A 15,219-nucleotide genomic window follows, 5' to 3' on the forward strand; every position below is an offset into this window, starting at 1 on the left:
GGAGCGGAGGGTGCGGGGGGGCTGGATCGCGCGCTTGTTTTGGGCTTCCCCCTCCGTCCCACGTGGGGAGCGGAGGGGGGAGGGTGTGGGGGCTGGATCGCGCGCGGGGCTTGGTTTGGGCTTCCCCCTCCGTCCCACGTGGGGAGTGGGGGGGAGGGATGCGGGGGATTCTGGGTTGCTGGGGGGAACAGGCAGCGCAAATGGCAGGACACTCTGCTTGCCCTGTGCACGCGCGCCGGGACCACAGGATTTGCCGCCATTTTTTTTAACTTTTTTTTTAACCCAATCAGGGAGGGGGATTATTTATTTATTTATTTAAAAAAAAAAAAAAATTGCCACGAGCAGGGGAATTCATTGAGCTGCAGCACGGGTCGCCAGCTGCCTAAATCCACTCGCAACGGGCGACAGGTTATCATTATTTGTCGAGCACTGTATATATATATATATGTACAGTAGGTACCTGCATTAACGGGTATGCCTTGACGTGGCATGCAGGGTTACAAATGCTTTTGCCAAAGGGTTTAACAAAATAACTCTTATTCATGACATTATTATTTAATCTCAGCCTAATTGGTAGGAGCGCAGGAATCGTTCTTTTTGTACTTTGCTATATACCACATGAAAAAAATAATCAATCTTTATAAAACATACAAATAAAATAGAAGCCCACTAATAATTTGTCATGGCTTCAGGAAGGCCCCTGTCGGACAATCCTGGACAAACTTTGACTAATATCCTGCGTTTCTAGAGTGGATTTACTAAACCTCTACCAGTGGCATAAGGCAAAATGCAAAATAAACATATGACCTGCTGAATTAATTTCCAGGGTGGTTTATATTAATTCTGGAGTCACTCTGCATTAAGGAGATGAAACAGTTCCTGCTTACATCCTGCTCTTGCAAGTCACAATAGTAAAACCAGTTGAACAGATGAGATTCTGCCGGCGTCCTGTGATTGTTCTGTCTTCCCCATAACCGCCAAGGCGCTAAAAATATCAAAACTGCAGCAAACGTATCATTGGAACTGGGCTGCAAACTAGGGCGGACATGGCTTGGCTCTGCAGCTGCATTCTTGGGAAGTTAGAACATTTTTTTTTTTTCCAATCTTACTTTTTGTTTTATTACCTTAAAGCAGAAATCCCCCGAGAATCCTATATGAGATTAACTTGCATGATCCTTACCTTTAAAAAAAAAAAAAATTCCTGCGTTTAAAAGACAGGATTTCTCTGGTTTCTGAGGTTGCAATGGTAACCTACAGACTGCAATGGGCCCTGGGGAGAGCTTCATTTTAACTTCACGGGCACTTAATATTTCAAACACTTATCTCCTGAAGGAAGCATCAGAATTAAAAATAGAAACCGCTTTGGAAAGGTCAAGAGAATACCTCTTAAAGGAGGGGTGCGCAAACTTTTCTGTCTGCTCTCCCCCCCACCTGTTCGCGCCTCCCCCCTTTACCTGGTGTCCGGCATCTTCTGACATCCAGTGACCCCGCGGCATGATTTGACGCTGTGTTACCATGGTGACGAGTCGCTGGAAGTCGCCGGAGACCTGGTAAGGGAAGATACAGAGGCCTCGCGGGCGCTCCCCGGCATTTAATTGCCTTGGGGAAGAGCGCGGGGCCTCTGTAACCGCCGACCCCCCCCCCAGAAAATCTCGCGCCCCCCCAGTTTGCGCACCCCTGTCTTAAAGGAAGTAAAAAAAATATGTAGCTCAGCACGGACTGCTGCGATAACCATTCTTATAATCTACTATCTGGTTCCCAAAACCCTCCCGAGTAAATATTCGAAATCTTCCTAAATATCCAGTGTAGCATCGGCGGCATATAAGACTTGTTGGGTTATCCAAGCCAGTAGTAATACTACTGCTGTCAAAAAGCCATAACCAATCGGAGTGTCTCCAGGATTCATAAACCTGTCTCTGTCTTCATCTATCACTCCTAAAGGTAACTGATATCGTCCCAGTTCAGCTTCCCCCCCACACCTGTCATGTCATTACGTTGCATACCAGATAATGACCGACACTAGAAACTAAGGCCTCGTTCAGGGTGCTGGCTTCGGAGGGAGGGCGTGCTGACGTGCTTGCTGCAGTGAGAAACAAAGTATTCAATTTGAATACTTGTTTTCAAGGTAGCTACTGCCCTGCCTCCGAAGCCAGGCGTTGCCGCTGACGACAGCTCAGTAAACGAAAATTTCGTTTCTTGGAGCTGAAGCCGCGTCACAGGGACCAAGGCAGCCAATGAAATCATTCTTCAGAATGATTTCATGGCTGCAGCTTGGATACTTTAACCCTGCAGCCTGTAGCCCCGCCCCCTCCCCAACGCTGAAAAGGCAGCTGGGGGATAATCACATGTCGCCAGCAAACTCCCAGCACTGCCTCCCGCACGCCCCCCCTCCGAGTCCTCAGCTGCCTCCCTGAACGAGCCCTAAAAGACACATTCAGAATATAATTTTCGTTATATGTTACTATAGCCTGGCCTTCGGCAGCTATAGCTAATTCTGGGCCTTTCCTCTGTCAGTCCTGTTAGAACAGGCAGTGGAAAGGTTAATTCCTCCAGTTGGTCTGTTTTGCATTTCAGCTCTGAGTATGTAGCAATATTCAGGGGCAGACCTAAGCAACATTTGAATGTGTTAATCCAAAGGGTGGATATGGGTTGGAACACCCCCTGATGTGTGTGTGAGCCAATCGGTATCCAGCTTTGAGTTGTAATGATTCAAAGCTAGAGACACTCCCTGAGGATATTCAAATTGAGACATATTCCCAAATTCAGTTAGTGATCAGGAGTCTTCAGAGAGATAGCAAGCCAAGAAGAGTTCTCTCCCTCCTGCCCCTCCTGCCCCCCCTGGGTGAGGAGGGAGGGGAAGTTAAGCTGCCATGAGCAGAAATGCAGAGAGCCAGATCAGGCCTATGATGTTCTGCTGTATGCTGTGTATGCTGCTCTGAATAAAGAACCACAGAAAGAAGCTGCTGTGTGTGTGTATCACTGTTCCTGGTGTGAGGAGAATGGAGTGTCAGTGGGGGTCTCTCCTCTGGAGACCCCAGGGGATCCCTACTGGCTGGAGGCACTGCACCACCCAGAGAGAGCAAGGTACCCTGTCCCACACCACCTCCTGTCCCTGTCCTGGTTCTCCCCACAACACCGCGGAGCCCTCAGCCCTCCTGTTTACCAGCAGGTCACAGCACCCAGACCACTCAGAGTGACCAGAAGGAGTGTACCCCCCAATCTCATGTCGGGTGGGGTACCATAGAAGGGTTACAATTGGAGGCGCTGCTGAGAGATATGAGGACTGCTCCCCAGGACAGGACAGGTTTTTCAACGGGACAGGTTTTCAACGACAGAGGACCATGCAGCAGTTTCAAAGACTTTGTATGCAGCACAGAACAGCAGCCATAGACTCTGCCGTGAGGGAACCCCTCCTTGAAGCTCCCCCAGGGAGGGGGTTACCCTAATGAAGAAGACCTTGCTGTGGGACTATTCCTGGTGGCTATGCACCAGGGAGCGTACGTCTTTACATGCACTTCAAGGGGACAGAGGCTGCTCTATGATTGCATAGGGACCTTTGTGCACCCATCTACATTACCAAGAATAAAATAGGGGCCGGTTCCTGAGGCTTCACCAGGGAGCTGGCTGCCTATTAATGGCACTGCAGCAGGGGCGACTGACCTGAGGCGTCCCCAGGGAAGTGTGGCCACCCTCCTGTACCCACAGCGGAGAGTGAGGGGGACAGGGAACTCTGGGGATTACGCCTATGACCCCTGTGCACCCCATCTAAGAAGAAAAGGGAGGCAGGTCCCTGAGGCTTCACCAGGGAGCTGGCGGTCCCTTAATGGCACTGCAGTTGGGGCGACTGACCTGAGGCGTCCCCAGGGAAGTGTGGCCACCCTTCTGCATCCCACGACGAAGAGAGAGGTAAGGGGGCAGGGACTACATGGAGAATGTCTGTAGGTCCCTGTGCACCCAGCAGTAAGAGTTACTGCCGTCCCTGTGCGAGGCGTTCCCTGATGCTACCCCAGGGTGCGTGATACTCAAAGATTTCAGGGACAGAAATGTATTTGTGGCTCCTGAATGCAAACGGAGACCCCACTGTGCTGGACTATGTTCAATCTGGCGTTTCCTGCTCCTACAGGGATGTCATGTATTTTGTGCTCTCAAAATGGCGGCTCCAGCTCCTCTGGGGGCCGCATGGACTCTCTTTGTGCTCAAAATGGCGTTTCCCGCCTTACCAGGGAAGCCATGTGTTGTTCTGCAAGGATTTCTGCATTTTGCAAGCTTGTGCTGCTCTTCAGCTTGCAAGAAAGTGCGGGAACTGTTCAAACACCTCCCACTTTGCTTGTTCTGGATTGGACTATCCTATCTACCAGGGGGAGGAGCTAAGTGTGTTCCACGGAGCAACAGGAAGTGAGGGGCCAGATGCACTTCCACTTCAAACACTGGTGGTTGTGTCTGCCAGGCTGCCTTGCTTGCTCCACTATGAGAGACTGGGCCTGTGTGCTGAGAAGCCTGTCAGCAGCACAGAGGCTGATGACATCATTGAGGTCTCTACCTTTACCTCCACCGTACCCGAGTATGCTGTGGAGCTGTCAGTTCCAGTAACTGTTGCTGGTGCCTTCCATCTGATCCACGCTGCCAGCGTGGGTGCTACACCACAGAGGTATCGGCCGATGCCTCCCACGTACTCAATGCAGCTGGGAACTGCCCTGCTACTCATGGCGGTGAGCTGTGTATCCTGTCTACAGACCCCCGCTGGGATCAAGCCCAGAAAGCTGCGGAGCTGTATCTGCGGCGTAAGCAGGAGAAGTGCCGGCCGGCACCACCCCTGATGACTGCATCGACTACCATTGCTACTCCACCACTGGGAGCTAACATGGCCGCTGAGTCGCCCGGCCGGGTGAGCTCCAGAGAGATCCAGGCCGCTCCGGTGAGTATTACCCTTCCGGTTGATCCTTTCCTCCTGACTTGCAGGGAGTGGAAGAAGTCCCGGGAGGCCCTTCAGGCCCAGGCGCTGGCTGAAGCCCGCTGCTGTAAGAGCATAGGGAGGGGCAAATTGAACTTGACCCAGGACTGTGCCATTGCTCCTTCCGGGGAGAGTGCCCTGAACGTGCCCCTAGAGACTTTGGTGCTGGCCCCTTGTCACCGGAGGCCCCAGTCCCTGAGTCATCTGCCCCGCATTCCCCATCCAACACCAGTCCCAAGGTGCGACCCTTGACCCCCAGGCCCTCTTCACCTGGAAGCCCCGTGGCTCCCTATGGACAATATGATTTTATGTCTGTTATGCAATTGGAAGGGTCTGTGCATTGGGGGGATTGTGATGATGAGGGGATAAGTTCAATGCAATTTGAAAATGTTTTGTCTCCTGTCATAGAGGAGGCAGAAGGGACCCCTGTATGGGTAGGTCCTATATTCTGGGTGCTGCCAGGTACTGCTACTGACAGAAGCTTGGTGAAATTTAGTAGAGCAGCCCGAGTAATAGTTCATAGGTTCAAAAAGATGGGCTATGAGTTCCCATATCTACCTAATGATACTGGGAGAATGATCAGGAAGCCTGCTCATTACTATTAATGTGTTCTATTACTGCTGTAGTAGAAATGGTTCTGTTTAGTTAGTCACTGTATTGCCATGTATCTGTGTCCATGCAGTAGTGAGTATGTCAGTTCTGTCAAGCTGGAGTGCATAGGAGTTATTGCATTTCAGCTCATGTAATTTACAGGTGTTGCTCAGCAAGGTAAGGGTTATACCTGCTGCAGTCCAAGCCGGGACGGTTGGAGTTTTACCAGAGGGAGTATATAGCCTGGCCTTCGGCAGCTATAGCTAATTCTGGGCCTTTCCTCTGTCAGTCCTGTTAGAACAGGCAGTGGAAAGGTTAATTCCTCCAGTTGGTCTGTTTTGCATTTCAGCTCTGAGTATGTAGCAATATTCAGGGGCAGACCTAAGCAACATTTGAATGTGTTAATCCAAAGGGTGGATATGGGTTGGAACACCCCCTGATGTGTGTGTGAGCCAATCGGTATCCAGCTTTGAGTTGTAATGATTCAAAGCTAGAGACACTCCCTGAGGATATTCAAATTGAGACATATTCCCAAATTCAGTTAGTGATCAGGAGTCTTCAGAGAGATAGCAAGCCAAGAAGAGTTCTCTCCCTCCTGCCCCTCCTGCCCCCCCTGGGTGAGGAGGGAGGGGAAGTTAAGCTGCCATGAGCAGAAATGCAGAGAGCCAGATCAGGCCTATGATGTTCTGCTGTATGCTGTGTATGCTGCTCTGAATAAAGAACCACAGAAAGAAGCTGCTGTGTGTGTGTATCACTGTTCCTGGTGTGAGGAGAATGGAGTGTCAGTGGGGGTCTCTCCTCTGGAGACCCCAGGGGATCCCTACTGGCTGGAGGCACTGCACCACCCAGAGAGAGCAAGGTACCCTGTCCCACACCACCTCCTGTCCCTGTCCTGGTTCTCCCCACAACACCGCGGAGCCCTCAGCCCTCCTGTTTACCAGCAGGTCACAGCACCCAGACCACTCAGAGTGACCAGAAGGAGTGTACCCCCCAATCTCATGTCGGGTGGGGTACCATAGAAGGGTTACATTACTAAAGCAGCAAGATTGGGATGTAACAGTATTACATATTACACTGTATAGGATTGTACGATTTGGTGGGCCTGCTTTTTAAAAAAAAATTTTTTTAACCTATGTACAGTGTGTATACGTGTATATGTGTGTGTGTATATATATATGTCTCCCCGTTGTCAGACACTTTAAAGAACAGAGATATTCCTTGGCCACGCTCAGATGCATGCCTACCTTTCAGGTCCCTGTACCCACACGGGGTGGTGACAGGGGCAAAATCTTGTTACAACAGGAGGCCAGACTCATTTATGAATTACGTACATTGTCACCTGGTGGCCTAAATGAGCAGTTAAAATTGGGGTGTTTTCTTTGATTGCTCTTTATTGCTTGATTTGTATGTGTGTGTTTTTAGGATCATCTTTATTTATTGTTTTTTTACCATCTGTGATTTCAAATGTTTACCATAGCTTCACTTCCCTTGTTTTCTATGTATGAAGATGCATTTGCACGCTTTTGATTTGTCCCTCCCTACCATACGTACCCCTGTTCTGGCTTTTAATAGCTAGCAGTTTTATTATCAGTCATGGCTACATATTTATGCTTCCTGACGGTGCTGGCGATTGCGGTGTTGTCCCTGATGTTTATAATGACTAGTGCGCATGCGCAAGCTGTTCGCTGGCGTCTGAGGTTGCCAGGGTTACTAGAGACGCTGTCTGTGTCCTGATTCAGCACGCAGCTGCGTTTCCTTCATTGGCTCCCCGGCTTACAGCATTTGTTGGTGCGCATGCGCAATGGGTGATGCGCTGTGGACACCGGCATTAGTCGCAAGGTTATGACATCAGAACGGGCTGTTCTGATTGCAGCATTGAATTCCCTCCGGTTGCAGGTCTGGAGGGAATGACTCCTGTACAGGTATTGGTTAGTGCTATGGGACAGTCAGGTGAGGTGCATCTTGATACTGATTGGGTGATGGTGATTGGTGTATTTTGTGTGTGGTGCACTCTGGGTGGGGGTATATATGTGGGTCACTCACACTTGGTGTTTGCACGGCCCTGAGGAAGGTCTCCCTGTGGGACCGAAACGTTGGCTTTCGTGTAACTGTTACGTGTAACGTGTAACCTTGCTGTATGCTGTCTCCTTTACCGGTTCTTGGACTGGTAATTATGATATATATAGCTTTAAAAGTGAGGAGGAGAATTGAGTGTAAGATGCGGGATTTGATAGGAAGCCAGGAGTGGGATTTCAGGAGGGGAGACGCTGAGACAGATTTAGGAAAGAGAGAGTGATTCTGGCAGCAACGTTAAGGATAGGTTGTAGGGGAGACAGGTGAGAGGCAGGAAAGCCGGACAGCAGGAGGTTACAGTAATCGAGACTGGAGAGAATGAGGGCCTGAGTCAGAGTTTTAGCAGTCAAGTAACAGAGGAAAGGACGTATCTATGTAATATTACAGAGGGAAGGGCGTACACAATGTGGTGTATCGTGATCTTAATTATGTCCTGGATCAAACGCCACAATACAACTAGTCAAGCGTGAATCTATTTCTTTTTTCTGAATTTACATTGGAGGTTACATATCACATTCTCCTGCCTGCAAAAGTGGGAAATAGGTTTTTTTTATTGCAGAAAAACACTTTATAGCCTTCCATTGGAAATGTAATTTGCACCACTTCTTTGTTTTTCAGCTGGGAGATCTTCATACTTAGGGGATATTGTGTGTAAAAGCCATATTTTCTCTGTTACAGAAAGAGGATCTCCAAGTCTACGAAAAGTATTGCCAAAATAAACCCAAGTCCGAAGCACTGTGGAGACAATGTGGAGAGAGCCTTTTTTTCCAGGTAAAGCCCACTCATTTTTATTCCGGTGACAAGTCTCCACTCTCACATTGCTGCAAACGCTGTAAAGGTTGTATCTTCCCATTGCTTAATCCAAGCCATTTTTTTAATGCAGTAAATGTATTCGCTCACATAATGAATTGTTTATTTTATTAAGAATCAGGATAAAAGTTTCTGACCCAGTTGGAATCAGAACTTGAGGATGGTACCGTGTTAGTCTGTAGTGTAGAAAGCTTTGTAATAGAAAAAGAATAAACATAAGGAAAAAGTGATCTCTTTATTGGCTAAGTCAGGGGTGCTCAACTCCAGTCCTCAAGACCCCTCCCCAACAGGTCAGGTTTTCAAGATATCCCTGCTTCAGCGCAGGTAGCTCAATCAGTCCCTGCTTCAGCACAGGTGACTCACTTAATCAGTGACTCAGTCCTTGATTGAGCCACCTGTGCCGAAGCAGGTATACCCTGAAAATCTGACCTGCTGCTCTAGTGGGGTTATTCATTATACTACGATAGTGCTGATCGGGTTATTGTTGCATACCTTTGACTTCAATGGGTTATTCTTTAAGCTGTTGTAACCCCCCCTGTCCGGATTCCTAGGGAGCTTACATTGGTGTAGTTGTGTGTTTAACATCATCATAGATTTACCTTGTCTCAGGGTGCTGGATGTGGTCAGCTGGGAGATGGAAAAGATGGACGCCAGGAGTTTTTATAGTGCAGCCTATCATCCACTGCTTACTATTAACTCCTTAGATTACATTAATAACCAATGCAAGGAGGGGGGTTACACTGCGATAGTGCCGATCAGGGCACAATCACGTGGAAACTTCCACCAAAGTAAATGTGAGTTTCTGAGCGATAGTGGCCAGCTCTGCACTATCACAGTTTAATTAATCAACCCCTAAGACAGGAGTTCTCAACTCCAGTCATCAAGACCCCCTAACAGGTCAGGTTTTTCCCAGCTTCAGCACAGGTGGCTCAGTCTCTGACTGAGCCCCTGATTAAGCCACCTGTGCTCTGTGCTGAAGCTGGGATATCCTGAAAACCTGACCTGTTGGGGGTTTGGGGGCAGGTTCTTGAGGACTGAAGTTGAGAACCCCTGCCCTAAGATATTGACAGTCAGAATCCCAACTGACCAGGACAATTTTCGCCCAATCTAAATATAAGGAGGTTTGAATCAGGCGAGAGGAAAGGAGTACTCAGTTTTTCCACGAGTTGCTTGCTCAGTGCCTTGGAATGTAAAAGTCATGATACTGTAAATTCTTCCATTAAAGGAACAAGAAAATCAAAGGACACTACCAGACAGTAATTATCCAACCCGATGATATCTGCGTTATACACACATTTGTGGGTGTCTGAAATGGTTCTAACCAGCAATATGAACGGATTTGTCCCATTCCATGTAACACAGGCTGGCCATCACCTCTCACAAACACAATAGTTCAGTTGTTTGAGTTAAAATGCTTACTCCAGATTTCTGAGGTTATAAGGTATTTCCTGTTTTTTCTACAAAATATTAAACTGCTGCTTTTCATTTAAAGCAAAGAAGGGTGGGTAGCCTACATTTAAAGGCGCAATCCACACAATTTTATTTTACACAAGTTTGAAGCAGGGTGTCTCCGGAGCTGAACCCCGTTAATTTCAGTTCTGGGGACCCCCAGCTTCCGGAGATACCTCCGTAGGCGGTGCTTGTAGCCGCTCTGGCTGAGTTAGGCTAAGGCCCCGGTCTCTCCGCTGTAACGCGCGCCCGCGCTTTTGGCGGCGCGTTCAGCCGATTCCCCGGTCTGCAGCTCGCTGCAGGAGCAGAGACCGGGGGGGCGTGGCGGTGGAGTGACGGGGGCGTGGCCATGACATCACCCGGCAGGTTCGCCCTCATTGGCTGAACCGCCGGGGGGCGTGCCTAGCCGCTCGACGCGAGTCCTGCTCTCAATTCTATTGAGAGCAGGAATAGCTCTCGCGCGAGCGCTGCGGCCCCCCCATCGCAGCGGGCCCGGCGCCATTGCAGGGAGGGCTCTTGTGCGCGCGGACGCTGTAGTAGGCAGCGGAGGCAAGGCCTTAGCTGGGGTTTAATGTTTAAAGCTCCAGCATCACGTTTGCCAATAAGAAGCTGAACCTGATGACATCACAGCGTCCTATTGGCTCGCAGGGCGTGGGAGCTTTGAAAAGCGAACATTACTTAATCGCCGCAATACGTACAGGATCCTATGTGTGGGTTTTTAATACATCAGTTGTTTAGTATTAGACAATACTTACTGCATTTTCTTTATCCTCCCCCCAGACACACACACACACTCACACACTCACACACACACACACATACACACACACACACTCTTTATGCCCTTTTTAATGCGTTTGACCGTATAAAGCTTCCTTGTGTTGCTATAGCAACCATTTACAAACGCACAGCACTTCCTCTTTTGGAATAGGCGGCCATATTGTGAACCCCGGGATCAGGATTTTTTTGCCGTTCGATCACTGGAGAACGGATCGGTCGTCAGCTTAGATAATTACATTTCCTTCGAGCTAAGCAACTGCGGCGTCTATTAAAACAAAAATAAAACAAAACACTTGTGGTTAAAAAGTTCTTTAATTGGTGTTATTAAATTAACCAGTTAATAATGCAATATACATTTTCTAAATATGCGTACATCTGGGTTTGAACATAAGAATGAGAAATTTAGGGGAACTAGGAATATATGATTTTATTGTCCACTATAACATTGTGCTTTATCCCCAATTCCTGCCTTACAAAGGAGTGTCAACGCAAACTGGATCATAAACTCTCTTTAGATGCCTATCTCCTGAAGCCAGTCCAGAGGATCACCAAGTATCAGCTGCTTTTAAAGGTATTGTTTAATACACTTCCTATTTCCCCCTCTGCAGAGCACCGCACTTCCCCATAGTGGCAGGAATAAGAAAGTGGTATGGTGCATATCCCATTAACTCTGGGGTGGGCAACACCATTCCTCAAGGGCCACCACCAGGTCAGGTTTTTCCAGATATCCCTGCTTCAGCACAGGTGGCTCAATCAGTGGCTCAGTCTAACACTTGTAGTTACATTGCTTGACTTTAAAGTTATATAACTGAAAGCAGCGTTCCCTTCTTTTTTTTTTTAAGTAGGGCCCCCAGAATTTCGGTGTAGGAAAGTGGTGATCTTACACCTGGAGACACTGTGGAAAAATGTCCACTGGGCAGTTGCCAGCAAGTCGTTCACGGCATGTACAGGGGGTTTCACCAACGGCTTCCAGTAAGGAAGCCTTTTGTATTGGTTGCAGGACAAATATAATCAAGCACCAGCAATTTGAGATGACCCAATAACAAAGGTTCAGCACATAGAAGATTAAATATGGGTGTTCAAAAGTAAGCTATCCTGGTTGGAGATAGAGCAGGGGCGGCCAAATCTAGTCCTCAAGGGCCACCAGCAGGTCAGGTTTTCAGGATATCCCTGCTTCAGCACAGCTGGCTCAATCAGTGTCTCTGTCTTTGATTGAGCCATCTCTGCTGAAGAAGGGACTGATTGAGCCACCTGTGCTGAAGCAGGGACTGATTGAGCCACCTATGCTGAAGCAGGGATAGCCTAAAAAAGAACTGACCTGTTGGTGGCCTTTAAGGGCTGGAGTCGCCCACCCCTGGTCTAACCACTTGACAAATATTCAACAGCCTGAAATGTCTCCCCCTCTGAGCCCCCCTTATCTACATCTGCTATAACAGTCTCTTTATGGCAGAGCAATATTTTATGTGTATTTATTTTCCGTGATGTCGGGATTTATTCCTGTTATTTTTAAGCTGACTTTTAACGCCAGTTTATTTAAATGAAGGGTTAGGTGTTACACCCATTCAGACACGGCGAAAGCACTACAGTATCTCGGTGTGTCAATAGGAGCAACATCAAATGTAGGTATAACTTAAACAACATAACATTAAGTCCCTGCATTAACCTTAACAGACATAACCTTCCAAGTTGTGTTATTTGTCCTTTAAAGCTGCAGACCAAGCAATATCCTACGTGTGTGTGTTTTTTTTAAATAAATGAGTTCTGTACTTCTCTGGGATTACAGGGGTTCCCAAAGTGAGGCGTTGGAGAATCTCTGAGAGAGAAAATAAGCAAATACAGGTGATGTTCGTGAGTCCAGTTTCATAGAAACATTAGCAGAATTTGAAATGGGCATTTCATAAGAACTCAATGAAATAGTTATACTTGTAAGACGGGCTCTGTCCAACTGTAGCTCATGAATAAAAACAGTCTCCTATTTAAATTTCAACACACAGTACGGTATAACCCAATAGGAGGCATTTCTTCAGTTAAGAGATCGGTTTTATAGTTACTTGTCCACATATTTGTTAAAAAAATATATTATATTGATGGCCCAGCACGATGTAGCTTTTGGCTGCAAAGTGTGGCTGAAAAAACAGCTGTCACCAAGCATACACACAAGAAAGGCCTATTAAAAGGTATCGTTCATGCAAAACCAAGAGGGGCGGAGCGTGTGGCCCTTAAGGCGATTGTTTGTGTAAAGTGTTGCGCTTGTGTTGTTCCATTCAGCAGTCGTCAGCCCGTTTCTTTTTGATGCCATGGTTTTTGTACACTTTTGTAACTATCGACGCTAGCGTCATATACTTATATCAGAAAGAAGGCAGAAAAGCGACATTTTGTAGCTAATACAGATAAACACAGAGCGTACAACAGGTCTATTGCAAACATTGTAATACTGCTGTACGTACCATGTCACAGTATTATTCGCGTCTATGACAGAGTTAGGAAAAGTCAACAGAAAATAGTATAATGTCGGCATACACGGAAGCGCGATGAATGCATGACAAGCAAATATTCACCTGTCCCAACTTGTTTTAGTTACTGAGAAACTGATAATTACCTAATAGTCAAGCAATCAACAAATTAATGCTAAGCTCTCTGAGCTACAATGTGGCTCAGGGAACATGAAAAGCAAACGGCTCAAGTGCCTCACAACGAAAGGTTCGCTATTTTACTTGATCATAGAAGATATTTTCCTGCTGAAGCTTTATGTTGGGTGGAACTTCAAATCCTTTTCTTATTGTTGTACCTTACTGGCACATTAAGAAACGACCTGTGTAATTTTGAAAAACAATGTATTTTATTAGTGTATTGTTATATCCTTGTCCAAATAAACCTTCACGCTCTGCTGCTTTTTGCGACAATGAGTATAAACAATTAACTAATTAATTCAGTACTGGCAGGAGCAGTATTTGAAGTCCTAGTTGTTGAAATATTGATTAAAAAAAATAAGTTGGGCTTAAATTATCTTCTAAAAAAGGCTGTTTCACTCAGCCTGCACTTTTTCTTTAGTAGGGTACTGTATAAGCCCCCAATCTTAAAACGTAGGTGCTGTACATTTTGTGATACTTGGTATTAGGATTTTTGTAGTTGGCACTTGGGCCTACTTTTTCAGAATTTATTAACACATCCTTTCACTTTACTGCAAGTTCAATATATGTTGCTAAGTTGTTCCGGTTCTTTAAAAGGTTAAATAAAAAGAGAAAGATGCGCTATTCTAGGCCAGGGGTGTGCAAAGTGGTGGGGGGGCACGAGATTAGCTGCGGGGGGGCGTGGGGTTTATAGAGGCCCCGCGTGCTTCCCGAAGGCATTTAATGCCGGAGGAGCTGCAAGGCCTCTGTAAACTTCTCCTTACCTTGGTTCAGACGGGTCCTGGTGATGCGTCGCCATGGCAATGTGACGTCATGACGCCAGGACGTCAGACCCAAGGTAAGCAGGGAGGGGGGGCACGAGGTGAGTGAGACAGCCGGCAGGGGGGCGCAGGGAAAAAAGATTGCGCTCCCCAGTTCTAGGCTACACAATTACACAGGGTGGGATTATTTAGCAAGAGAAACTACTTAGCATGAGTTTGGTTTAGTATTTTTAAACAGCGGTCCAATATACCGTTTTTTTTTTTAAATTGTATTTTTCCCCCTTTTTATATGTGCATCAAGACAATCCACACAATAAGTAATTAGCTAAGTGTTGCCGATCGATCCGTTCTCCTGTGATCGATTGGCGAAGATTCAGCTCGGGGGTTCACTAAATGGCTGTCAGTGCAGCAGAAGAGGACCAAAGATGTAAAGTTCTGTGGGGAACATCATGTGACCAGGCAGTCACTAGATGCAATTGGTGCACTGCTAGAGAGGGCAGGGCTCAAAAAGGGGTGTGCCCGAGCCTGTTTCAGAAGAGGAAGGGGTGTGACTTTGTAAAAGGTTGCTATAGAAACAAAAAAGGCTTGTTACATTATAATACATTAAAAATGTCTTTAATTTTTTTAAATGTTACTAGGATTTTGTCATAGTACAGAACTGGTTTATTAAAAAAACACACATGCTGGATATTGCTTGAACTGCAGCTTTAAAGGGCTGTGTGGTATCTTATGGAATAACACAAATTTCGTAATAAATAGAAACCTTCATCTCAAACGTTTAACAGTTAACTCAATTATACTGTATCTGCAACTAAGAAAATTCTATTTCTGCTGAAGCACTGAATTATTTCTGGTTATTATTATTATTATTATTTTTTGCGCCTAAAATAATGTACAAAATAAATACACGGGACTTTATTTCCGGACCTTTGGTAACATTGCTGAAATTACCCAGGAAATGCTGAAATGCAGTAAAAATTCCGAAGGCACAGCTGAGTTAGAAGAAGCTCTCGCCACAGTGCTGGACATTATCAAGTCGGTGAACGACTCCATGCACCAAATAGCTATTACTGGATATGAGGTATGTGTCGTTGCAGACCACAACAGCCACGCGCACAATAACCCATGTGCTAGGGGAGGGATGTGGGTTTGTTTTCTCATTATTTGTTAAATA

At 46.7% G+C, this 15,219-nt stretch overlaps 1 protein-coding gene across 9 annotated transcripts in view; it reads left to right on the plus strand.

The window, feature by feature from the left end:
* MCF2L2 (MCF.2 cell line derived transforming sequence-like 2) overlaps positions 1–15,219 on the plus strand; it is a 229,713-nt gene that overhangs the window by 169,076 nt on the left and 45,418 nt on the right. For all 9 annotated transcript variants that reach the window (XM_075570686.1, XM_075570679.1, XM_075570678.1 and 6 more), the window contains 3 exons: positions 8,294–8,386; positions 11,133–11,225; positions 15,001–15,126. In XM_075570686.1, coding sequence (XP_075426801.1) covers positions 8,294–8,386; positions 11,133–11,225; positions 15,001–15,126 — 312 coding nt within the window. The remainder of the gene's footprint in view (positions 1–8,293; positions 8,387–11,132; positions 11,226–15,000; positions 15,127–15,219) is intronic.

Source organism: Ascaphus truei, chromosome 14 (assembly GCF_040206685.1).
Source record: "Ascaphus truei isolate aAscTru1 chromosome 14, aAscTru1.hap1, whole genome shotgun sequence".
NCBI classification, from domain to species: Eukaryota; Metazoa; Chordata; class Amphibia; order Anura; family Ascaphidae; genus Ascaphus; species Ascaphus truei.